Source organism: Anguilla anguilla, chromosome 9 (assembly GCF_013347855.1).
Source record: "Anguilla anguilla isolate fAngAng1 chromosome 9, fAngAng1.pri, whole genome shotgun sequence".
Lineage (NCBI taxonomy): Eukaryota > Metazoa > Chordata > Actinopteri > Anguilliformes > Anguillidae > Anguilla > Anguilla anguilla.
This window is the reverse complement of record NC_049209.1, coordinates 8,348,052-8,372,564: the sequence shown is the minus strand read 5'-3', so window position 1 is coordinate 8,372,564 and position 24,513 is coordinate 8,348,052. Positions and strand designations below refer to the sequence as shown.

Genomic DNA, 24,513 nt, shown 5'->3' with positions numbered 1-24,513 from the left:
CTCATCAAAAAAAACTTGAAGGTTTTTAAAAGGTTAAAAAGGATTAAATGAATGAGATCCCAGGAGTATGCATTTAAGTCTTGTTTATATTAGTATTGGCATGTATCACAAAATACAATTTACAAAGTATTGGAGCAATATATAAACATTTTTCACATATAATTAGATCAACAAAAAATAAAATAACCATGAATTCACAGGATATAGCCAACCGTGTTCACATTTTCATTAAACAAAGGAAAAGGATGAAACACAATTTTAATATAACTATTTCAATAAGAATTGAAACAATGCTTCAGTCAAATAACTTCAGTCAAGCCTTACTCAGCTTAAAGGTGGTCATTTGACCAAAACTTGCATAATATTTTTATGTGTAATTTTTTGTTGTGTCCTTTCTCCTTTCTCCAAACAGGAGAGTTAGTTACCTCAGCATCTAAAATTATGTGCTGCACAACAAGGAATGACACATTTGCTTTGCAATCCAGAAAGATCATGCAAATATCTTAACATAAATTTTTTAATGAATACTTCAATGGGAACATTCGCTTTAATTATTCAATTTGTATAATTTTTTCTCTCCAAATTTTGTATGCCAATTAAGATGAAAATAAATCGAAATAGGTTGAGGTTGACTGGAGCTGGATTTGATGACACGCATCCTGGCAGCCACTGGGACCCTGCTTGAGTATGGTGACTGGATTAGTCCAGATTGATAATCTGCCACTGTGCGGTTATGGTGCTGTTCAGTGAGGTTTTGCGCGGAAGGGGGTTGGGTCATTTCCGGGCGTGGCCTCTCACTTCTTGTACATGAAGTGGGACAGGACGTCCATGGGCAGGGGGAAGATGATGGTGGAGTTCTTCTCGGCGGCGATGGTGTTGAGGGTCTGCAGGTAGCGCAGCTGCAGGGCGGAGGGCGACTCGGCGATCACCAGCGACGCCTCCTTCAGGGCCCGGGACGCGTTCATCTCGCCCTCGGCCGCAATCACCTGGAGGGCGGAGGTGAGAGGGGAAGGTTTCTCACGAGTCCAGACACGCTTTCTCTACCATCAGCTTTCCCACACCCCAACTTTACCCACACAACCCTGTGTATAGGCTATGTGTCGGTCCAGGAGCTGGGTTTTGCAGCACACCATACGCTATGAGAAGCTACAAGTAGCCGCACACTGTCCCTGAGGTGTTGTTTACAATAACTAGAACATGACTGAATCTGCTAAAGTAGTTTAGCTATAGTAATAAACCTACAATTTTGAATTGCTTGTGGCAGATATCGTGACATTTATTCACTATTACCACATTTATCCACTATTATCTACAATGCAATAGCATTATTTGCTTCATTTCAGATTGGAAATTTTTATTCATCCTGTGATTAGCTTGAAGCCCTCAAAACGCTATTTTATATTCCATTGTAGCTGTTGCAGTGGCTCTAGCAAGCTGCGCTGCCTACATAATCACTGCATAAACCGCTGTACCCCCCTGCTCATGTCAGTACCCATCACTGTGACACTGTCTGTATGTTCACTTTACATTACATTACATTACAGGCATTTAGCAGACGCTCTTATCCAGAGTGACTTACACAACTTTTTACATAGCATATTACATTGTATCCATTTATACAGCTGGATATATACTGAAGCAATGCAGGTTAAGTACCTTGCTCAAGGGTACAACGGCAGTGTCCTTACCCGGGAATCGAACCTGCGACCTTTCGGTTACAAGCCCAGTTCCTTACCCACTGTGCTACACTTCGTCCGTACACTTGAGAGACAGACCTACGCTATCGAAGGCGCACGGCCTCCACAGGCCCTTGGTTCATGCGGAGGCCGTCCTCACCTTGGCTCTGGCCTCCCGCGAGGCCTCAGCCTCGGCAGCCATGGCCCTCTGGAGCTGGTGGGGCAGCTTGACGTCCTTGATCTCCACCCGCTCCACTTTGATGCCCCAGGGGTCGGTCGCGTCATCCAGGGACGCCTGTTGAAGGAAGGCGAGGACAGGAATTAAGGGGTGTTGGGGTTGGTGGTGGGGACATGGTGGCGGTTAGTAAGGTTTATGAATGAGAACAGGAAACACCAGGATATTTTGGTTTTATATAAGCCACGTGGAGGTAATGTCATCAGCAGTAGTTTCCGGAACATTATCTCTGACCTCAAATCAAGAGACAGAGGAGTCAGCTCCCAGCAGCCTCTAAGTACGGTACTCAGAATTGCAATATGCTCAACGACATGACCCCTGAAACATACTGCGCAAAGATTATCTCCAGGGAGTGCTTTTTGACGTGCAGTAGTTTCATGGCTTGCAGTAATGTGCCAATCAGTGCCATCAAGTCAAAGACTGGTCTGCCGTTGTCATTCAGAATGCTGGGCTATGCCATACCTGCATGCTGTGTGAGATTCCCTCCCGGTCCGACAGCAGCTCTGACAGGTTCTTAGTGCCCAGAACGTTCCTCAGGGTGGTCTGTGCCAGCAGTCGGGTGGAGAAGTCCGCGTTGGACACGTTGGCCACGGAGGAGATGGGACAGCTGACCCGGAAGTACACAACACCGTCCACAGAGACAGTCACTGAATCTTTGGTCAGGATCTACGGAAAACCCACCAGAAGGTCTTAATTCACCTCTCAATGCCAGCACATCGTTACTCTTCACCCAGTGCCCAGGTCATCTAAAAATCCAGCAGTCAGCATTGGACAGTTTCAATATATTCATCTGATATTCCTCACAGTTGACCAATTTCTTCCACTTCTTTCTAAATATAAATAGCAGATTTTGAGTGACCACTTGGTTAGCTGGCATCAGAGCTACACACATAATAAGATTTTTTTGACCATCCAGGTGCTCACAGTAACTACAGTGTGTTCAGTGGTAGGTGTTGGCATGAGAGTGGGAGGCTGTACCTCTTGGGGCGGGATGTCGAATGACACAGTTCTCATGTCCACCTTGACAAAGGTGTCAGTGCAGGGCAGGACAAAGAAGATGCCTACAAGGAAAGCAGTGCCACTACAGTCACACATTGTGCATCATGATTCTTCTGGCATACAATCATGGTGGCATGAGTGCATACACATGGCAGAGGGTATGGGGGCTTCTGAGTGGTTTATTCTGTTAACGCACTGCTCTAGTGCATGGACAGGCCTCATGGTGTGGTTTCAAATCCAGACAATGCCAATGCAATGCGTGGTTTCTGACTGCCATGCAAAGCAATGCACAATTGGCACGACTAGCATGGCACCAGCAACTCCTGTTCATTGATCAGACATTTGCAGGATTGCTTTTCGTACTCATGTCTGTGGGATCCTGGCTCATGAAACCACTGTGCAATGGAAAGTGGTGGCCGGCCTCACATGCTTTGGAGGAGAGCACATGCTTGAGAGTCTGTGCTGTCCCAAATCCACAAAGGAGCCTGCAGTTAGCACTGCTGTATGAGCACAACTGGGCATCCCAAGTTGGGGAGAAAAAGGGGGAAAGCATTTTTAAAAGAGAGTAGAAGCTGTGGAGGGAGGCTCTTCGCTCACCTGGCCCCTTGGCCTTCTTGTCCGTGATGCGGCCCAGTCTGAATATGACCGCACGCTCATATTCCTGAACAATCTGGGGAGGGATGCAAAATTTCATGTAGAACCTGAATCCTTTTTATGTAAGCAGACACAATCATACAAGAAATTGAATGATTTCTTTAGAAATTCAAATATTTCTAAAAAGCATTCCATACATTTATTTCTATGGTTGTTTTCTCCAAGCTGGCTGATTAGTGATTTCACCATAGTTACAACAATTACAACATCATGTTCATCGGCATCCGTTTAGAGCAATAAGCATACCTTAACACACATGAATATAGAAATTGGAAATGTCAGTAGTGCAAACAAGAATGAGACAATGACCAGGACCCAGCCACAGCAGCCAAGTTCTCCAGTGCGTTCGCCTGCCACAGGGGAAAACAACAAGCAGAATTTCATTCAATTTAATTTAGCACGCAAATACACTATGACAAAAAAAAAATATTAAAAGTAACAGTAGCCTACTACATTTGTGTATTTAAGTTTCTTATAACCACACAGATTAAAAAGTGAAATTATTGGTATTTGTTAGCGACCAATTTACCGTATGTAGCATTACAGCCATTTATTCATGCATAGGCCTCTATTTTCCCGAATCGATGTCGCACAGCGCATGGGCACAGTCAGTGGCGGGGCGCGTGGCGGACTGGGCGTGGCTTTTGACTGTCGCTGTTTTCGGGACCGGAGACGAGGAGCGCACAGCGCAAAACATGTGGCGCGTCTTGGAAATAGGGTTGGGTTATACTGAATATATTATCAGCGGGCGTGGTGCAGCTGCATTTATTAATAGCCAATCAAATAGCCTCTTTTTATTTCCCTTTAAGAGTCGTGCACATTGCGCAGGGCATGCTGATAATTTCACGATATGCTAATCAGATTTTTCTCACAAGTCATTCCTTTGCGGGATGCGCAGAATTTGGCTGTTACTTTTTAAAAAATGGAGTTCAAATGAATTTCATAAATGAGAAAAATTCGTTCAAATTTTCTTCCATCAGAATTATAACATTGTCTGAATGTGTATTATTGGTCAGTTTAATTTCCCATTAAAGCTGCAGGTAAATATCAACTAAGAAATAATGACAACAGTATCTTGAAGTTTTATTAAACAAAATGAAACCAGGGGAGATCATACAATGTCAGCGTTGCTTAAATGAAAGAAATATGCACCAGTCCATCATTAATTCACAACAACGGCATGACTTAACAAAACTGAGTGAGACTGGATTAGTGGTGGTTTCCTCATGTTTTAAATACACCTATCATTTATCTCCTGGTTCCAAATCAGCATAGGTTTGATTTGTATTACTTACTCATAGATATTGCTAAGCAACAGAACAACAGGTCTATCCCCATGTGGCCTGGCTGTCACATCTACATATAGAATGTAGATGTGACTTCATAAGGTTTCTTTACTCTTCTCTATTGACTACATGAACAAAATAAGTGCAGGCCTTTTTAAAACATGATATAACCACAACTCATCCAATCCTGCATATGTGCCATTTTTGGCAATAAATAAAGCATGACCTTCCTAATTGGTTGCTGATTTAAACATCCATGCACCGTATGCTCTTTAGAACCAACAGCGTTTGGCCCAGAAATATTGCAGATAGTAACAATTTATGCAATTATTTTTATTACCTTTGTTATAACTGTCCAGCACATACATACTAATTGAAAATTTAAATAAATACAAGAATTACAATTATAAAAAATGAACAATGCATTTTTCCTACTTCTGGCATGTATATCAAAGTGAAACTGGGCAGCATATGATCCAAAAAAAAGAGTTGATTTCTTTTAGACTGTGAAACATGTGCACACTGCATGGTAAAGCCCCCAAATTACCAATTCGCCCAACGATGGCCAACGCCATACGCTATGGTCATGCTCCATTCGCCGTGGCGAACGGAGCAAATGACAGAGTGAACTGACCCGAAAATTCCAAGGAGCTACCAAAATTGTCCTGCACCATGTGATATTTACTGACACCCAGCAGCGGCTCCCCTCCCATTTCTGCACAGGGCGAGTCACAAAATTACCAAACTGCTCGGGCGCATTAAAATATATGGAAAAAATACCATTTTGCCAGTGCAACACACCATGTGCCAGCCAGAAAAAAAGAGCCCATAATATGAGTTTCATTAGACCCATGATATGACGGTCTGCCCTGGTCTCATTGTGTATGGAGAAATGTCTGAATGCTGCCGTTAAAATATAATCTGTGACCAGCATTGAAAGAGGCTGGGGACACAGAATCAGTTCTGAATATTATTGGGGAACGCAGCGTACAAAAGCTCGGTCTCTATCTCTGCAAGTCAGAAAATTGGAGACTATTTTATGACTGAGCTGATAAAAAACAATGTCAGCATTACCACTACGGAGCGAAGACATTTCTCTAAATCTCAAGGACCATATATTCTACTATACTCAAACCTACATTACCAAGGACATTCAAAAAATATATATATTTAAAATATATTTTTCCTGCAACGTGTTTTAATCATGTCAAAAAAATTTTTATACATAAAACCTGTCAATACTGATGATGAAACGGAATCTTATTTGATTTTTTTAAAGAGCATTAAAAGTAAGAAGATTAGTAATGGACATGGTGGTATGTGCCGATTTTTTTTTTTTTAGCCACAGAAGGGTTTTGAGTAAAAGAGTGTTGGCTAGCTAACGAACAACACAAGGTACATCTTAGCAGCAACATCTGTTTTATTTTGGATATGGGATATTAGACAGACATTCATTTCAAAAGCTTTCCAAGGAATGGGAATGGGAATGGACCATCATAAAAATGCATGGTGTAATAATTTCACTGTAAATATTTGTCAACAACATGACCCTATTTAAAAGCAATTTTAAAATATTTGACATACATATGTATGAATACATTTTTTCAAAAGTCATTAAATATCAAAAATGTTTTCTCCAAAAATGAATTGCTGTAACATTACTGTTACTGCATCGACTGTTTACATTTATGGGGTTCTGAACCAGTGACATCTTTAGAGCTGCATGTCACATGAATGGGATTTTTTTGAAACATATTTGTTGCGATAGTCATTAGAAATAATTACATACACTTTTATGATGATACCCCTTTTGCTTCAACTTTTGGAATTAAATGTCTGTCAAAATATCCAACAGGGCCTATTATAGCTGTCAGAAACTTTTAACAGTCAGAAACAGCCATATTCTAATATGCTGTTCCTATAAAAGCATTTTAAAATCTTGTTTATCAACGCGCAACGTAGCTCATTGTAATATAGCAGTGAGAAATTGTCATGATGTAATGAAAAAATGTCCTACGTTACTAGGCTATATCAGTACCCTACTTCAAAATCCTGCTTTATGAACAGACTCTTCCTCCGAGGAGATCGTATGTTGTGAAGGTGAACTGAAACTACTGGATCTAGTGGCGGCTAGTTCCTGGCGAACATTGACCGGGAACCACCTGCTTGTGTTGCTGTTTACTTTGGAATGGTTTCATAACCGCGATCGTGACACCGGAAACCAGAGAAAGGGAGTGCCGACAAGCCTGTTTTCCACTGCACGCCTCGCGCTGTTCTTAGCGCAACTAAATAATGCTCCATTAGCAACACATATCGAGAGACAAATTTCTGCCTCTTAAGTTTATGTGCTTCCTCTTACACTGACGCTGCTGTTTGCGGTTTCATATCGGATGTTCATTTTCAAATGTCTGCATGTCTGTTTTTAAAGTTAACGTTACATTCAAAGACTCGAGAAAAAGTTCCATAAATATGTTTTTTTTTTTTTTTTTTTAATGGAAGATGCCAATTTGGGGTTAATCCTCAGAACCACGTGGTACTTGTTCCTATTTTAGGAGAGAAAAAGATATAATGCTACACAATTACGGGAACATAGCGTAGAAAGTAACAATCAATTGCATGTGTTTTGCCTAGTCGGTAAACAATGAATACACCTCAACATCATTGGCACACTTCGGATTTTATCCATGTTACCTGCTGTTTCCATGCCTTTAGTTAATGACGTTTACTGAAACCATGCAGAAAATGCAGTATTCGATTGTATTTATTCTTAAAGTCACAGCAGTGCCTAATAATATCAACTATTTGTTGTTAATGTGAGCCTCAAGACCTAAATTTAGATTATCTGTTTGTTTTTATTCTTAGAGCACTTTAAATTGGATCCTTGTTTGCATGATTAACCTTTGGTCAGCACAAAACTGTTAAGGGCTCTTATCATGGTCCCACCATAAAATAAAGTGAAGGCAAAGTGTTAGGGTTGGGTTTATTTCCTGTATGAGTGAGCTTCACAGCACCAGGTCTCTTGGTGTGCTTTTGGTGAGACCATATTAACATTTCCATGTCCAGGATATTCATATGTGTTTTCAAACAAATACATTTTTTTGGCCGCAGGTCAGGTTTATATTTTAGAAAATTATATTGTTTTTTGTTAAAAGCTTGGCCTCATAACACCAGTAATGGGTGCCAATTGAGTAGAAACATTTCATACAATCACTGAAACATTACCAGTTCTTACATCAGTTGATTACTTCACGGTTCACATAGTGGCATTTACCAATCCTATATATCCTCACAGTTATCTCAGACAAGACCTGTAAATGTTCCTTTATGTTACAGAGTCTACTGTAACAGTCATCACACTTCATTCCCATCCACACTGTCAAACACTTAACTAATGAAAAATGAGATGGGTTGAATCTCATGCATTATTCACACATTCTGGAAAGCAGTTAAGGTTAAGAATATGTATAATTTATTCTCACATGTTCCTCATTCTTTCTGTTTTTGTTGGGAAGAAAATAGACATTTATGAAAATTCAAGTCATGTAAAATGTGTTTCAAAAGCAGAATAAACATCTTGAATCAGTGCACACAGTTGGTCTCCTGTGTATGTATGACAAAGGCAAAAATGTTTTCTATATGATTACTATATAGAAGGGAATAGAATATCCATTGTATAAATTGTATACCAGAGAGGACAGGCAGAGTATTAATTTCACCATGTATGTAACTCTCAAAAAATTATTACAGATAGGAAGTCTTCCCTTCCCTTTTTTAATTTCTATGGAGAGAGCTCAATGTTTACTTCCTGCAGTGGCATGACATGGCTTTTTGGAAAGAGAATGCCCAGGTAATACATGAACGCTAACAGACCCACAACCTCCCAACAAGAGTAATCATCATTCATTCATTCTGCTTTCTGGGATATCATATGACCCAAAAGATTCCAGCTCCCTACTGCAAGTCAGGTGCCACGGCAGCACTCTGGCTCAACTGGTTTGCGAAACGTTGAAGATTTTCAGAAAAACATCAACTATTTTCACCGCATAAATCTCATCATTCATTTATACTCCTGTAGCATTAGCTGCTATAGGTGAACACTTGCTGGTATGTCTGTCTCCAGGAGACAAACATAGCAGTCTCTCTGGGACTAGGATATCCAATAGCAGTGCAGATGCACCGCATCATCGGGTGTCCCCCATTATCCGTTATTCTACGACTGTGACCATATGACGTACCAATTCAGTTCTCCCCCCTCAAAGCATGATGTCTACAGCAGAGATACCTCAGAGCGATGCCAGTTTGCCGTGCTCTTTAAAACACAAAGCAGCGCTGTCCCTTACCTATCAGATCATCGCTGCTGATGTCACGTCGTTTGTTTTGGTTCTCCATCTCCATGCAGATTGTTTGAGCTGCTGGTACGGGATTATCTCTCTATGAGCAAGCAGAAAGGCAGCACAGGCTTTTAAAGCCTTGCCTACTTTCAAAGTGGGTGTGGTCTGCCCTCTCTCCAGCGGGCTGTAGATGTTTTACAGATAGTAGTGAACGGGCTGAGGAAATTAAATTAATGGTGTCAAGAAACATATTGTGGGCAAAGAACACTTATTTTATACTTAATGGAAGAAGAAAAAAAACATTTTAAAATCCAGTTCATAATGTGTTACGTGGATGCATTAATGCATTAACCTTTATACTTATATGTTTAAATTTATGATACATTTTTCAGCTTTTTGTGATGTCATTTCAGAAATTTCAGTAATGTTGTTAAGGCATGCCACATAAATAAGACACAAATATTATGTTTCACATAAGACTCATAATAGCAGCATCCATTTTCCATTTGGTGAAGGCCACTGTGACTGTCAAAGCATCATCATGTGAACTTAATAAAATATAATTTGTTATTTATTAGCAAAGTGAAGGGTTTGTAAAGGTAGTTTATATTTTTTAAATTTGATCTTTTTCAGTCCTGATTCTCCATTCATGGATCATATTTGACCACAACTTTTTTACCATGGTTTTTGCCATGGGATCTTTGATGACTACAGCGGCTCCAAAATTTCACGGCAAGTCAGTTGCCAACCTCCAGAGCATTAGTATTATTTTTTTAACATTTTTTTAATTTCTAGCTGGCCTGCTATCCAATTATTAATCAGCACCAACCCCCCTTCATTTCAGTTGTATGAATGGGAAGGGTACAGGGTTGTAAAGCAGCTGGTCGACCGTGCCGCGTGAACAGGTGCACTGTAGTGCAGTGTAATAATGGATCTATGTAAACACATAGTCTTTGAGTACACATTTCGGTCTTCCAGGTGAAGAAATGACACAAAAGCCAAGAATATTACGTAGGAATATGTCCACGCACTACGCCCTTTCTAAGCAGGGTGCGATGCAGAAATCACTGCCGCAGAGCGTAGCTTTCTGGCGTCTGGCTGGGAGGCCCCTGAATCACACTCTGCTCTCAGACTCAGGAGAGTGAAAGACAGGGCGAGGGTAGCTCAGCCCGATTTGAGGCAGGTGGCCCGTTTACTGAGCGCACTGAGGCCGACCTCTGATAAACAGCACCTTACGGTCATCATTTACATCGAAACCTCACCTGAACCGATTTACAATTATGAACGTAAATTTATAAAATGCACAACCCGACTCTTCCTCCTGGAATAGATGTCTCCTGCGGCCACACAGGCATCGTCGACCAAGAGCTTGAGTGCAGACACATTCAGTAGGTACGCACACAGGCTGCTGGAGGTAATAAAGGTCGCAGGCGTATCTCTCAACTCTCATTCCACTAGACGGTGGATACACGCGGCCGCTTGCGTAACACGCGACTGCTGCTGTTCGGGTCCCCGGCGAAAGCTCACGGGTCTCATGACTCCCTCGGGTGATGAGACAGGCCGCAGTCACAAGGTGTGAGCGTCAGCACCCGGGCGCGACCAGTTTCCCTGCCTTCGAGCGGAAATGAATCTCCAGCGTGGCAACCGTTCCCCCCCGGTTAGGAGTTTCAGTTCCTGTATACTGTGCAGGCTGCACGTTAGCGACAGCAAGGAGCCGAGACAATCCTTCTTACGTTACGACTGAGAAGGCATGAAGACGCGACGTCTTATTTCTGGATGTTTGTGAAGGTCCAAAAAAGAAGTTCAGAGGCACACGCGTCATTCTTATCCAACATAGCATTTATATTAAGCAGACACTTAGGTCACATTTAACCTTAAGAAGTTTAAATGAAGAATACGTATTTTATAATAAGAAACTCAGAAACCGGAATAAACACAGATGCAACTTCTACACCAATACTTTAAAAGAAAATATTACTTTATGTATATGATTTAAGGGAATGTCCTAATAAAGACAGGGTCATGTACCCACCTGTAATTTTTACCCTGAGGTCTTCTGATACAGAACAGATATTTAACTTTTTCTATGCATGGTATTCCATATGTTAGGCCTTCTATGTTTCAGCTAACCATTTAATACAGTTTAACCTGAGTTCCAGTAGCTTTGTTTTAATGCAAATATGAAGCACCTTTCATGACCTTAAAAAAGTTGATGAAACAAATGAATGACTGTATAACAGATTCATAACCATTCCCATTTTTTTCCATGGTAATAAGCCATTGCCAGAAACTGTTGCGTACATCTGTGTGCTTGAACTGTGAAAATTAAGCAGATGCCAAACAAATGACTAGTCAATCTCATGATAATAAAAAAAAAAGTTTAATTTGTGACACTAACAAGTTCTACAGAAACCTTCTGCATGATTTCCATGATAGTCAAGTTAAAAATTCATTAAAAACCAGTTCAGTGTAAACTGAATTTGCATGTACTTGTACAACTGCCTTTGTCCATTTCATTTTGCAATACAAAGGTGAGAATAGAAAAAAATAATAAATCAAAGCAGTTTACAGTATGATGTTCCATGCTTCACATAATTCAAGTCTACATGTCCTTTTCTTTCTGTTAAACATTTCTACACATTGAAAATCCTGCCAGTTTCTAACTGAGGTTAAAATACAGATCTCATTCAGTAGCCCACTGTAACAGAAACACACACACACACACACACACACAGTTTGAACATTAGATAAATTGTGGATTTACCCGATTATTCCTGAATGCATACATATTTAAGTCGGGCTATCTGTAGCTCATTCTGATGCTTTCTTTGTATACGCAGAAGCAGTCAAAATAAAAGTATGAAACTTCAAAGAAAAGTTTCAAAACACAGCATACAGTACTATAACAACAAAAAATGTAAATGACTGTGACCGTCAGCGAGAAAAGCATGAAATAAACGCGTACTTGTAATTAGCCAGGTGGCAAAAAAAAAAAAAAGTCTAAACACGTCAATTATTATGAGAATTTCATCTTCAAGTCATTGTAGCCTGGGAAAACTAAATTTATAAAAAAAATACTAAAATACAGTATTGCCTTGATGCATTGTTAAAATGTCCTACTTATTTTTACAGTATAATACTAAGATACAAACTGTTGTCTGTGCTAAATTTTGAAAGCGACATTCATTGTTACCACTGATATGAGTTGTTACAATGTCTCAAATGTAACAAATATGGAGTCAAATGCACAACACAGTTTATCTTTTACCTAATTAAAAAGTGGTAGTATTTCATTTATATTTTCAACTGACTGAAGTCAACTGATGTGGACAGTAGTGTGCAGCTAGTTTGTTCTTTACAGTTTAGGGTGACAACATATTGCACGAGTTGCATTATTTAGGTGGCTTCCAATCGCAATGTATGGAATTACACTGCACTGAATCTTGTCTCAATTTACACCATAGCCCCTACATCCAACTGCAAACCATGTATACACCATAAACCATTGGCATCATAAACCAGAGGCTCACGCTCCTACTTTATGAATGCAAGAAACTAGGTATGTTTTCTGTATTTCACACATTTAACCCAGTCATCTTCAATTACATATGTGTATCCATATGTGAATGCACAGCCACAGCAGTTGGAGGTTTACTATACCAATGCCACATAACTGAAAAGGGTCATGAGCACTATACAGCCCCATCAAAGTGGAGGACTCGTTCAGCTTCTGTTTCAGTAAATTCTCTCATGAATGTGTTCTGGGCAATCCTAACAACAGACTCAGCCACAGCAACATACTCCATTTTGCCATCGTGTTCAGCAAAATGCACGTTTTAAAAATCTATCCGCTTGGACCTGCGACTGCGAACAAAACAACCTCCAGTAATGCTACGGAGGCAGACAACGCTGGTTTCTCCGGCCGGTTTCGAAAGGCCATTCTCGGGCCAAACCAGCCCTGGAATGGACAGGCTAATGTCCTAGAATGGCCGTCCGGTGCGTGTGAACGCGTAGCTGGGGTGGGGTCACTGCCAGCCGAGTTGGGGGTGGAGTCCCGGCTGCAGGGTGAAGGGCGTGCCCGGGGCGGGGGGGTAGTTGGTAAAGCCATTGGGCTGAGGTGGGTAGTTCTCCAGGGCAGAGGCAGAGTGAGCCTAAAGCACAAAGCATTAACTTCAGTGAAGTAACGAATGAGAGAATTCATGCAAATTCCTGAACGTACATACTAAATAATAACTATGATTGAGCGAGCGAGTGTGTGTGTGTGTGTGTGTGTGTGTGCGCGCGGGTGTGTGGGTGTGTGTGTATCTGTGTGAGAGATGTTTTTTCTGTGAGAGAGTCTACAGTGAACATAAGAAAATAAAGTTTTATTACACATTATTACTACAGATTTACATCAGTGTTTTGCTTTGAAAAAACATGTCAAATGAAGTAACGTTTACGTTTACACATATGCTAAGAAAGGTTTCTCGAGGTTAGCTAATGACAGCCTGTGTTTATTAGACATATAGAACAGCTGCATATGCCTTCTTTCCCACATTATCTGCATAATGTTAATTTTAATTTTGAAATAAAATGCACTTGCAGCACAATCTACAAACTGTGGAATCCACTACTGCACCTGTAGCAAGGCGGACTGCACAGCAGGGTTGTGGAGGCCAGACAGGGCAGCCGGAGAAGCGCTGGCAGGGGAGAACCCCGGCATACCAGGAAAAGACAGTAGCCCTGGGAATGCAGTGCCCCCTGGAGGCTGGAGGCCACCAGTTAACCTGGAAATGAATGAAACGCCAAATATTATATGGGCATGGTCAATGTTTTTTTGTTTTTTTTAACCATTTTCAGTGTTTCCTGTACCATTAACAAATATGACACCATTGCCACTTTTGCCGTCATAGCTGACATGCCAAACTGTGAATTGCAATGCAGCTGCATTCTAAAGTCCAGACTTTATTTGAAAGCAAGTAAGTGGTGTAACACTCTCGGGGTAGTTTTGTTTTAATTAAAGTTTTTCCTAATTGATACTGGAACAACCAGAACTTCAATATAACCATTCTGATGTGAAATTGAATGCCACTGTAATTAGCTAGTGCAGTTCAACAAACTGACAGCTAATTTGGGTGAAAAAAACCTAGATTAAACACCAACTTGTTAGGAAGACTTATACGTGACAGTAATCCAAACTTGTCCCATTTCCAAAATTAATAGCAAAAATATGATATTTTTTAAATCAATTTTGTGGTGGGATATTGTTTGGTAGTTGTGCTCAGGATTTCCTTAAGTTACCACTGCAACCACTCCTCACATAAGTGCTTCTTCTTTGATACAAATATCATAAATCGTTTGAGTCTGAGGCACTCAGCTTCTTGAAAGCTCACATAGAAAGGAAAACAAAGCCATGTGAGCCGATATAGGCTCATGCCGATTTTGTTTGAATTGATTATTTTATTTATTTATTATTGGCCAATGACCACGGTCCATTTTATTTATAATAGGCCTATATTACAAGTGTATTTTGTGGCTATTATAGGATGTTGGTACATTTTTATTTTTGCACGGGCAGATTTCAAATGTTATAATGGGAGTGCACACAGGCATTAATCTACGGATTAGATTTGCGAAGCAAACATCAGTATCATATTTCTCTATGGTTACTATATTGAACAGCCACACATCTCATTGTTTACACTGAATTTAATATGCTCTGAAGGAATGTACGGTGGCTTCTTCCTTATCGAAGTGGAACCACATGACAGGTAGACTTTAGCTCGAGTTGAGAAATCAGAAGCTCCACCCACAGCTTATCAGGATGCGACAAGACCCTTCCGTCACATGCTATCTCACACAGGACTCCTCTTTTATGGTTTTTCCCCCTTACACTTGTCCATGCTGATAAAATGCTATCTTTTTCCATACATGAATGAAGTCATGTTTAAAGTGAGACCACGGAGAGAGTGGAGCTGGGGGAAGGTGTGAAAGGAGGATGCTGGGATACTCACCCAGCCTGAGCCACCAGGGCGGGGTTGAAGTTGGAGCTGAAGGCCGAGGCGAAGCCGGGCAGCACCGGGGCCGAGGAGGGGACTCCTGCCGCCGCCGCCGCCACGGCCGCCGCCTGCAGGGGGGCCACCGTGGCCACCGAGGAGGAGGCTCCCGAGAGCCCCATCAGGGAAGACAGCACGGGACTCCCGGCGGCGGGGGGGCCGGAGCCCCCGAACCCGGGGAAAGCGGGGCCGGGGAACATGCTGGGGGCGGTGGTGAGGCCCAGGCCGAAGGGCGACTGGGAGGGCGTGACCGTGTGGGGCAGGCCCGCGTACACCGAGGAGGGCGGGGCCGCCGAGACCGAGGCGACCGAGGAGGCGGCCGAGGAGACGGGGAACGGGGAGGCGGAGGACAGGGAGGGGAAGGCGCCCAGGCCGGGGAAGGGGGCGGCGGCCAGCGCGTGCGGGGAGGGGCTGCCCGCGCCCTGGGGCCCCAGCGCGGCGGACAGGCCCTGCAGCCCCGCCATGGCGGCCGGGCTGGGGAGCGAGGCCTGGGGCGAGCCCGTGGGGTGGGCCAGGCCCAGCGAGCGCGCCAGCGCCGCCGAGCTCGGGATGGCCAGGGAGCTGAGCGACGGCGTCCCCGACCGCGACGGGCCCTTGAAGGCGGACGGCACCGGGCTGTTGCTGCCGCTGCCGTGCCGGGACAGGGACCCCAGGGCCTGCTCGCTGTAGAACGCCCCCGCGCTCACCATCTGCGCCTGGGAGGCCAGGGCCGAGGGCTTGGGGCTGTGGGTGGAGGCGCTGGAGCCGGGGGGCAGACCCGCGAAAGCCGTAAGCCCCGGAGTGGAGTGGCCCGGGGTCAGCGGAGGGGGGCCGGAGGGGGTGTAGCTACGGATGACTGACTGGGCGGGCGAGGCGGCAGAAAGTGGCAGCCCCGGGTAAGGGGACCCCGCCTGGGGGTCAGGATAGCCCTTGTGCACGGGCAACCCCACAGAAGACTCAGCGCCACTCCTGGGCGTGGGGGTGGGGGCGCCCGAGGGGGTACCCGAGCGGGACAGACTGGAATAGGGAGAGGGGGAGTAGCCTCCACTGGGGACGGGGGTCCCGCAGGGGGTCCCAGACGGGGTGTGGGTCTTTATGACGGAGGGCGTGGGGGTGACGGACGGGGGCAGTCCCGAAAATTGCTGCGGGATGGGGGTGGAGTGGCCGCTGGCGGTCTGAGCGATGGCTCCGGGGGGGCCTTTGATGACCGATGGGGAGGGCGAGACCATGTTCTGAGACGGAACCATGCCCGGAAAGACGGGGGTGATGGGGGTGGTGGGAGGGCCGGGGGTGCCGGGATGGGGCTGGGCAGACGAGGGGTGGGAGGGGACGGGTGTGGACGGGGTGGGAGGGTTGGAGCCGTGGGGAGACATGGTGGGCGTGGCGGTGGAGGTGTGGTTCTGTTGGCTAGCTGGACGGGAGAAAGCTGAACAGAGACACGCGAACAGCAGTCAGTCAGTGCGTAAAATCACAGTGCAGTTTCTACCACAACCATGTTCTAAACACAACGTTTATCACTCCTTTACTTCCTGCCTTTTTCATAACAATTTACAGTGACAGCACAAGATTTGAATGTGTTCCACTCCGTCAAAAGTTAGAAACTGCAGTAGTTAACATATAAGTTTAAGAATTCAATTTATTACCATAACTGTAAGGATCTACATTACTGTAGAGAATGAAAACAGGGGTGGCTCTCTCATCCAATAGTGATAAAAACAATAAAAATGCAAACATAAGTACACACTATATATATATATACACATCGTTCATTATTTCTATTTATTATTTGTTTTTCTTCTTTTTTTTTTTAAATCACCTGGAACACGCTTTGGACACCTGTACGAAAAGTGCTATATGAATAGAAACGACTACAGGTAAGATTATAAGATTTGATTTAAAAAAAATAAAGATAACTGCCTTTGACCAGCACAACCTTGAACTGCATTACAACACACACCTGTAAAACCAGTGATTAACCCTCCACTCCCAAGAGCTGGAAATGCTCTTCCACAATAACCCTGCCAATAAGTAGCAAAGTATTCCCTCACTGCTTGAGACTGAAGGGCTTTTCTTTCCATTAGCTAACAATGGCTTATCTCAAAAGGTAAAAAAGCGAGCAATTTGTTTGTTGACTTTTAGGTTCCATTTATTGTCCAGTGGAAAAAATGACTATGACTACAATTATCTGGCCTCATTCATGAAACGTGCACACGATCACATTTTCAGTTTGTTTTAGCTAGTCTTCAGAGTGGGTTTGCTATTTTTAGTTCAGCTTTCGTTTTTTTCAAAAACTCTGTTTCATTTATATTTCAGTTCAGACTGTGGTTTTTCACATCTAGATTTCATCGCAGTTTTAGCTTGTGATATCGGTCTCGTTGGGAAAGTACATAATCAATTTTGTTCACCGATAAAAGCGATTGATAATGATTTTTAAAGACCCACCAAACCAGCTGGCCGACTGGCGTATTTGCTGTTCTTGGATTACTATGGTAACCGCGCCTTAGGGACAGAGCATGTATTTAGGTACTGCTCAGTTATGTTTAAGGAGCGCAGTGAATGTGGCTGACGTCTGCACACGACCCTCAGGCCAGCACGCCTTTATGGGACTGCTGGTGTGTCCCTATGCTAATCACAATGACAGGCACGCACAGTCAATTATGAACAACTGACATCCATCATCTGAAACACAGAGGATGAGCAGGTCTGTGCATACTTCATGAATCGTAAGTTGGGTTTTTTTTTGAAGGAACTCTTAAGAACAAAAGTAAGTAAAATTAAAGCAAGGTTTTGTGAATGATGAGGCCCACTGAGCCTCTTCTTCAGAAAAAAATAAAATAAGCAAGTTCCTTCGCCAATTTAATTACATCGCACATCCACAAGTCAATTCATAATCCTTGCACGAAGTGAAACGTCAGCCATTCTGTGTGACTTAACACAAAGCTGTGTCCATGAAAAATTTATGTACGGATTCTAACATTAAACGAACAGCAGAAAGCAGAATATTTATAAAGCCTGCCACCTACTGGGTTAAACTCAAAGAATGGGAGTATCTTAAAAATAATTGTGTCAACAGAAAAAGCCATACCACAAAAAGCCAGGGCGTCAGACTTTTCACACGGTCCCTAACTAAGTCTCAATATTCCTTTCACTACACTGCCATCTAAAGGTGGCTGTTGACAGTTTAACACATTTAAAGCGCAACCCAATCCTGAAAGGTGTAACTGGGAAGAGGCCCAGAGAAACACAGCCCAAACCAGACAGGGAGCAGGAAGCAGGCGAAAGCACGGTGCCTCCCTCAGCCCTCACCACCACCTCCGATGCCATGAGGAACCAGCCAATCACCAAAGTACAAGAGCAAACCCCAGGGCCAGGAGCACGCTCCAACAGTGAGCTACACTGCTGAAGATTTTAAACCTGTGATGTTTTTTCCTCAGATTGCAAAGGATTTGAGTGTAGTCAGATCGGGAAGCATCACAGCTTTGATGGAAACGCACTGACCCACAAACAAATAGTGATTTGAGCTTTTCATTTCACTCGAGCCGCCATTTTCTAGCGTTTCCTTGCATGAGGTATCCCTCATGGCACCCCGACAGTGAGCCTAAAAAGGGAGGGAGGCACCAGCTAGCAAGCAAATTAGGTTAATTCACCCATTCGTTCTGCAGCTATTTTTTCACTGAGACGTGTGTCTGTTCTAGTGTATTAAAACAACGTCCCGCTCGCACACACACTACTGCTGTTGTAGATGGGGAAAGGCGGCCATCTTTCCTGGACTTCATTTAACTGTGGGAATGGTAAGGCTCCGTATTAAAACACACGATTCGTCTGAAGCACGTGCACGCTGCACCAAGTCTGCGGACTTACACTGAGGCTGGGAGGTTTTGGGATTTGCACTCTCCTCTTTTTCTGCGTGGGGAAAACAAACAGAAATGTCACAGTGGGGGTTACTGGCGAGAACAGCCTGCGGGGCGGGGCGGGGCTGGCCGAACGAGGGCCGGACACAGGTTATGTACAGTAAAATTAAACATCCCCCCCCAGGACTAAAACGCACTGGGCGTCTCCATCGAATGAGACGAGGATGCTGGGAGTTTATGTGGAGTTACACCTTCTGTGATGCGCAGACTGCTTCGTGTAGTAACGTGCATTCAGGCTGTGTTAGCAGAGAAATGCAGCAGCTGCGGCAAAGCCCATGCGCAAAAGAATGCGAAAGCAGAAAAAAGGAAACTGTTTGCAGGCAAGCACTGGCACCGAAAGTCTTTTTAACCACATTTACTATAAAAACATTAAGGAAACAGCCAATATCTTCAACATTGATAATTAGCCACTAAAAGTACTGCGAGATGAGGGGGACTAGGATTTGTGCGTTTCTTCCTGCTTGAGCCAGTGCAAAAGGAAACATTCCTGCATGCAAATAATTTTACACAGGGAACAAACCCCCCAAACCGCATTCTCACTAAACCAGCTTTTCCACCAACCATTGCCCTGTGCATGCTGGAATTGCCCACAGAATTATCCGTTTCTCATATACTAGTTTAGCACACACCTGCAGCCTTGTCAATCGATTATGTAATAGATTATGTCATCTACCTGCCGTCTCAGATTCCAGCGTGTGACACGCATCATGTGTGCACTACCAGACACACGTGATCATGGAGGCTTTGTGCCTGATATGTAATTAATGTTACTGCAGGCCAGCTTTTTTGATGCAGGATGTGAGTATGGGTAAAGGCCCTCCCTTCCACAGGGCAAAAACACTTTCTTGACCTTCGCCCCCACCCCCAAAACACACACGGACAAAAACCCACCAGCACCTCCTACCTGCTGAGTTCAGCGTGGCACTGTACGGAGGGGGGGGCACATTGGCGGTGATGACCCCGCCCACTGACACCAGGCCTGCATTGTTGTACGCACCTGAGCAGGGGGGCAGCAGAGGCAGGAGATTAAAGGTGCTTCATATGAACAGCTCCTCCTGCTCCCTCCTACCACATAATACACCAGGGATTTCTAAACCTCCAAACAAGACCAGGTCAAAACCTAGTATATGGCGGGACCTAACATACGTGATCTGGTCGACCAATGGTGTAACTTCATCACTCACTCAGACAATCACTCAGTCACAGACATTCTCGTTTGGACCCCGCTGTTGCGGTCTAACCAAAAACAAACATTTTATCTTCATTCTTCATTCTTGGTCAGGCAATTCACTAAGAAAATGATTACACTGATAAATTACCACCCACACATCAAAGACAAGCCTGTAGAACAGTGGTAACCAACCCTGTTCCTGGAGATATACCGTCCTGAAGGTTTTCACTCCAACCCTAACAAAGCACTCATTCAACAGCTAGAGATCTCGTTGAGCTGCTAATTAGCAGAATCAGGTGTGCAAAATTAGGGTTGGCATGGAAACCAACAGGATGGTAGATCTCCAGGAACAGGGTTGGTTACCATGGCAGTAGAATTTAAATGGCAGAAAAAGGAGCCTTACTGGGTGCGATGGTGGCGTGGGGTCTGCAGGGGGGGATGGGGTAGGGCACAGGCCTGTGGGGGTTGTACGTGGATGGAGACTGGAGGGGCGGGAGAAAGGAGAGAGGTCATGTGACTCAGATTTACAGAAAGCACATTCTCACAACAGGACTCATAGCTGAACGCATGGCCGTTCCTCTCGCACAAGGGACTGGCTTCAACCGTAGTGGACCGGCAGTTGAGAAGAACATCTCCGACTGCCTGGTCAGCAAACTGCCAGCAAGACAGATCTATCGCAATACTGCACATGAGTTAAGGATCTTTCTCAGCAACAAACCGTGCATATCTGGCACTCATGGGAACTCATCTGTAGATGGCTCAGGATAGGAAAGAAAAAGAAAAGTTCTCGTCTCCGCAGAGTGAGCTCACCGGTTTGAAGGGGCCGATAATCCTAGCGGCAATCCCTTTCCCGTCCGCGTTAGCCTCCTCGCCATCCTTTTTGGCTGGAATCCCCTTTAAGAATGAGCAGGCAAACATGGAGGACCAACACATAATAGCGCTTTCAACCACAGGAACAAAAAAAACAACATGGCCATTCACCCACTGCTGAAGCCACATGGACAAATTTATTCAATACTTACAGTATGTTCCACACATCAGAGAGCTAGACCACACCTCCCAGGGTTGTTAGTCTTACAAGCTCCACTGAACGATACACATCTCTTATATGTTAAGACAGTACATCCCTTTTTTTTTTTTTTTTTTTACACAAAATGGACTCCTGTGGCCCTCTGCTCCCACACAGGAGGTGCTGTTCACCGGGTACTCACAGGGAAGGTGCCGGTGACCTGGCTGGGCTTGCCCTTGGGATAGGGGTTCCCGGGGATCATCCCACAGGACGACACCATCGCCACCGGAGCCTTGCACCCCACTTTGCAAACCTGCAAAGCACATCAGGCAAGCATCGCAGCACAGTCACAAACAACACGGCAGCAATCACAGCACGCCTCAAACTAAAGCTCAAGCATTTACCGCTAGGATCTGGGTTACAAATAATTTAATCATGAAATACGCTAGGGAGGATAGCTCTGTATTCTGAAATTGTATGTTTGTAGATGCATCTCAGTTATGTTTGTATCTGATTAACAACTAGGTAATCGTCAGAGCAGGACATTAGATTGTACGAAATTCCAAAATGAGGCACGTTCTCACCTGTTCCAAGATCCTCCTGCATCGCTTCTTCTCAGATGCATGAATGCGAAAAAGGTCCTCTACTGGCCGGTAATTGTGGGCATCAGAGATATTTCTGCCGTTGAAAAAACAGTCACCTGTTACTAGGCTATCAGTTAAGCAGCAGACTACAGTTCACAATTTTGAATGACTGGATTTAGCTCTGCTAGTAAGGCCTGTCACAGACACTGAAGAAATCTAAGCCATGCTGAAGCTTGTAAAACAGCAAACAGGAAACACCTTGTGCCAATCGCGCGAGAGGCATTTGAGAAACTGCCCTCACAGCCCAGTCATGTGACTTCATTTTCATTTTAAAGGCGCTGTCATGCCATCTCACGGGTGACTTACAGTGCTATAAGCTCCAGAACAATGAGCTTATCCTTTGAAAATGTGAAACAGTTCAGGATATTCACCACTTTGGTTGTAGGCATGGCCACCATTTTCTGAAAAATTAAAAAAGAAATGACACTGGTCAGTCCCATTATCATAAAACAGACCTGAGCACTTGCTTGATGTGTTCAGGCACAAACTTTTTTTTTTTACTATGGAACAGTCTGAACATTTTCAGAAAGTGAGACACAGAGGATGGTAAATCCAGAGTGACCCAGATCAATGGGGCTGTAATATCAGGACAGAGATAGACTATTCCTTGTGGAACCACTGGCGGTGGCTCTTCTAGTCTGCCATCTCTTAACATGCTTAAGCTGTACTGCAAACAAAGCTTTCCCAAATTGCCTACCAAACACGATGCGACTGAGCTACTGGTCCACTGACCACCTCGCTAATGCTTAACCTGCCTTCAACCAACACAATGGCCGGTATACTTTACATAACTACTAATAACACTTCTAGTAATGGCCAAAATGTTGTCATTTTTGCTGCCAGTGGCAATTCAATGAGTGGCTGCATCGGTCAAGATGAGCTATAACTACAAAATGGTGGAATGTCCGTGCCAGTACAAAATGCATCTTTGAGGACCCCATTGAGAGAAGGGCAGACAGTTCACAAAAACGTACATGTTGCATAGCTTTCACTGCTTTTATCTGTGGCTCTGCCCAGGAGAAGTACTTCAGCATCTCAGTCACCTGCAGACAGTAAAAAGCATTTTACAACCTTACTTTGAGGGCACTTCACAAGCATCGGGCACGACATTTGGGATAATGAGGTTCTGATGGTTGAGTGATTACCTGCTCGCTAGAGAAATACCCGTGCACGTGCTCTATTGCCTTAATCCTTTGATCTGTCAGCACGCACTGTGAGGAGAAAGTCATCATTTAAGAAGGAACATAATAACATCATGTCAGTAGTTAGTAGTTCGTACCAATTCAGTAAATACCTTATTGTGATATCAACAACGAACAACTTAATACAATATAACGTTAGTCCACAAAACCGTAGCTAGCCGTCTCTGAAATAATGCAAAACTGATGGATGATGGAAAAAGGAATACAGTACACAGATTCTTTGAGGATATGTGTCCTCACCTTTCGTATTTCGTCCAGTACGATGTCAAAGGACTTTTTATCCATCTTGAAATTTCAATCTAACTCTTTAATTTAAATGAACAACTGGTCGATTTTAGTGTTCCGTTTGATATTAACGTTAGTTGGCTCTAACTGGCTAGATAGGTCACGCGTTTTGTATGAAAACAAAGACTTCAACTATAAAAACGAATTGCAAACACGATTAGTTATTCATATAAACCACCCTACAACACGACCGAATGGCTCGTTACACAGCTAAACGTTATGGATAGCTAGCTAGCTAAATTACAGTAGCTTACTACTGTAGCCAGCTAGCTAGATATATAAATAAATGGAAACGCATCAGGTATCATAACTGGTGCTGGGTTGCTAGCGAACCCCAGCAAGTTAATACTGAACTATTTGTGCCTCCAAATAGCAAAAGTCTACATTGAGACTGGAAGAACCTGTAAAACTAGCTAGCTAGCGATCAATAAATTGCAACTAATCAATGCACAATAACACGTAACACTGAGAAGGCAGCTCAAAATCCTAAACGTGAATTAATTTCTCTGATGTGACCCTATTCCACTTCATAATGCATGCTATCTATGAAAATAATAACCTATAATCATTCTGGAAAATATGTAATATAATCCAAATTCAAGACCCCGTGTACTTGCGGTTGCTTCCTTTGTTAGGACCCATTTGCTATGATGCCTGATGCGACGACTTTTTTTTTTTTTTGCTCGTATTTCTTCCTGATGGGGGTTGCTAATTCAATGGAGTATTACTGGTAGTTTTTAACAGACTAGAACCTAATGAGCATTAAGGTTTTAAAGAACCAGAAACGTTTATTCAAAAGGGAAAATCAAAGAAATGTAATGAACCCCTTATACTTCGGAAATACTGCATGCTATTAACATTTTGCCTTTATTGATTTTTCAGTATTCCTTTAATGTGCAGCGTAGGCCCGTCATGTTTATTGTCGCACTTTGACGATTATATTTTGCCTTGTGAAAAGTGATAATAAATGTTAGTGTAGGGGTCATATTGTTATATACACAATGTTATATAAATATATTTAAATATGTTTAGTAAGTAGAATTTTTTATTAGCCAATTTGTCTTGAATACTGTTCTTGTAAACATTTCTAGCTAGC

The 24,513-nt window shown here is 43.4% G+C and overlaps 2 protein-coding genes across 3 annotated transcripts; both read right to left on the bottom strand.

The window, feature by feature from the left end:
• Window positions 1-66: 66 nt before the first annotated feature.
• Window positions 67-9,295, bottom strand: stoml3b (stomatin (EPB72)-like 3b). The gene is made up of 7 exons (XM_035434952.1): window positions 9,191-9,295; window positions 3,811-3,914; window positions 3,508-3,580; window positions 2,890-2,972; window positions 2,374-2,577; window positions 1,837-1,971; window positions 67-986 (listed from the first exon to the last, which is right to left on the bottom strand). The coding sequence occupies exons 1-7, from the start codon at window positions 9,243-9,245 to the stop codon at window positions 795-797; spliced, it is 846 nt and encodes a 281-aa protein (XP_035290843.1). The 5' UTR covers window positions 9,246-9,295; the 3' UTR covers window positions 67-794.
• Window positions 9,296-11,542: 2,247 nt separating this feature from the next.
• Window positions 11,543-24,332, bottom strand: proser1 (proline and serine rich 1). 2 transcript variants are annotated; one of them, XM_035433830.1, is made up of 13 exons: window positions 23,373-24,332; window positions 23,076-23,141; window positions 22,905-22,973; window positions 22,237-22,331; window positions 21,871-21,964; window positions 21,489-21,599; window positions 21,088-21,171; window positions 20,681-20,759; window positions 20,011-20,103; window positions 19,057-19,098; window positions 15,175-16,621; window positions 13,800-13,947; window positions 11,543-13,332 (listed from the first exon to the last, which is right to left on the bottom strand). In XM_035433830.1, the coding sequence occupies exons 1-13, from the start codon at window positions 23,415-23,417 to the stop codon at window positions 13,207-13,209; spliced, it is 2,499 nt and encodes an 832-aa protein (XP_035289721.1). In that variant the 5' UTR covers window positions 23,418-24,332; the 3' UTR covers window positions 11,543-13,206. The 2 variants fall into 2 exon arrangements, with proteins under 2 accessions (XP_035289721.1, XP_035289722.1); XM_035433831.1 differs by lacking the exon at window positions 19,057-19,098.
• Between the last annotated feature and the right edge of the window lie 181 nt (window positions 24,333-24,513).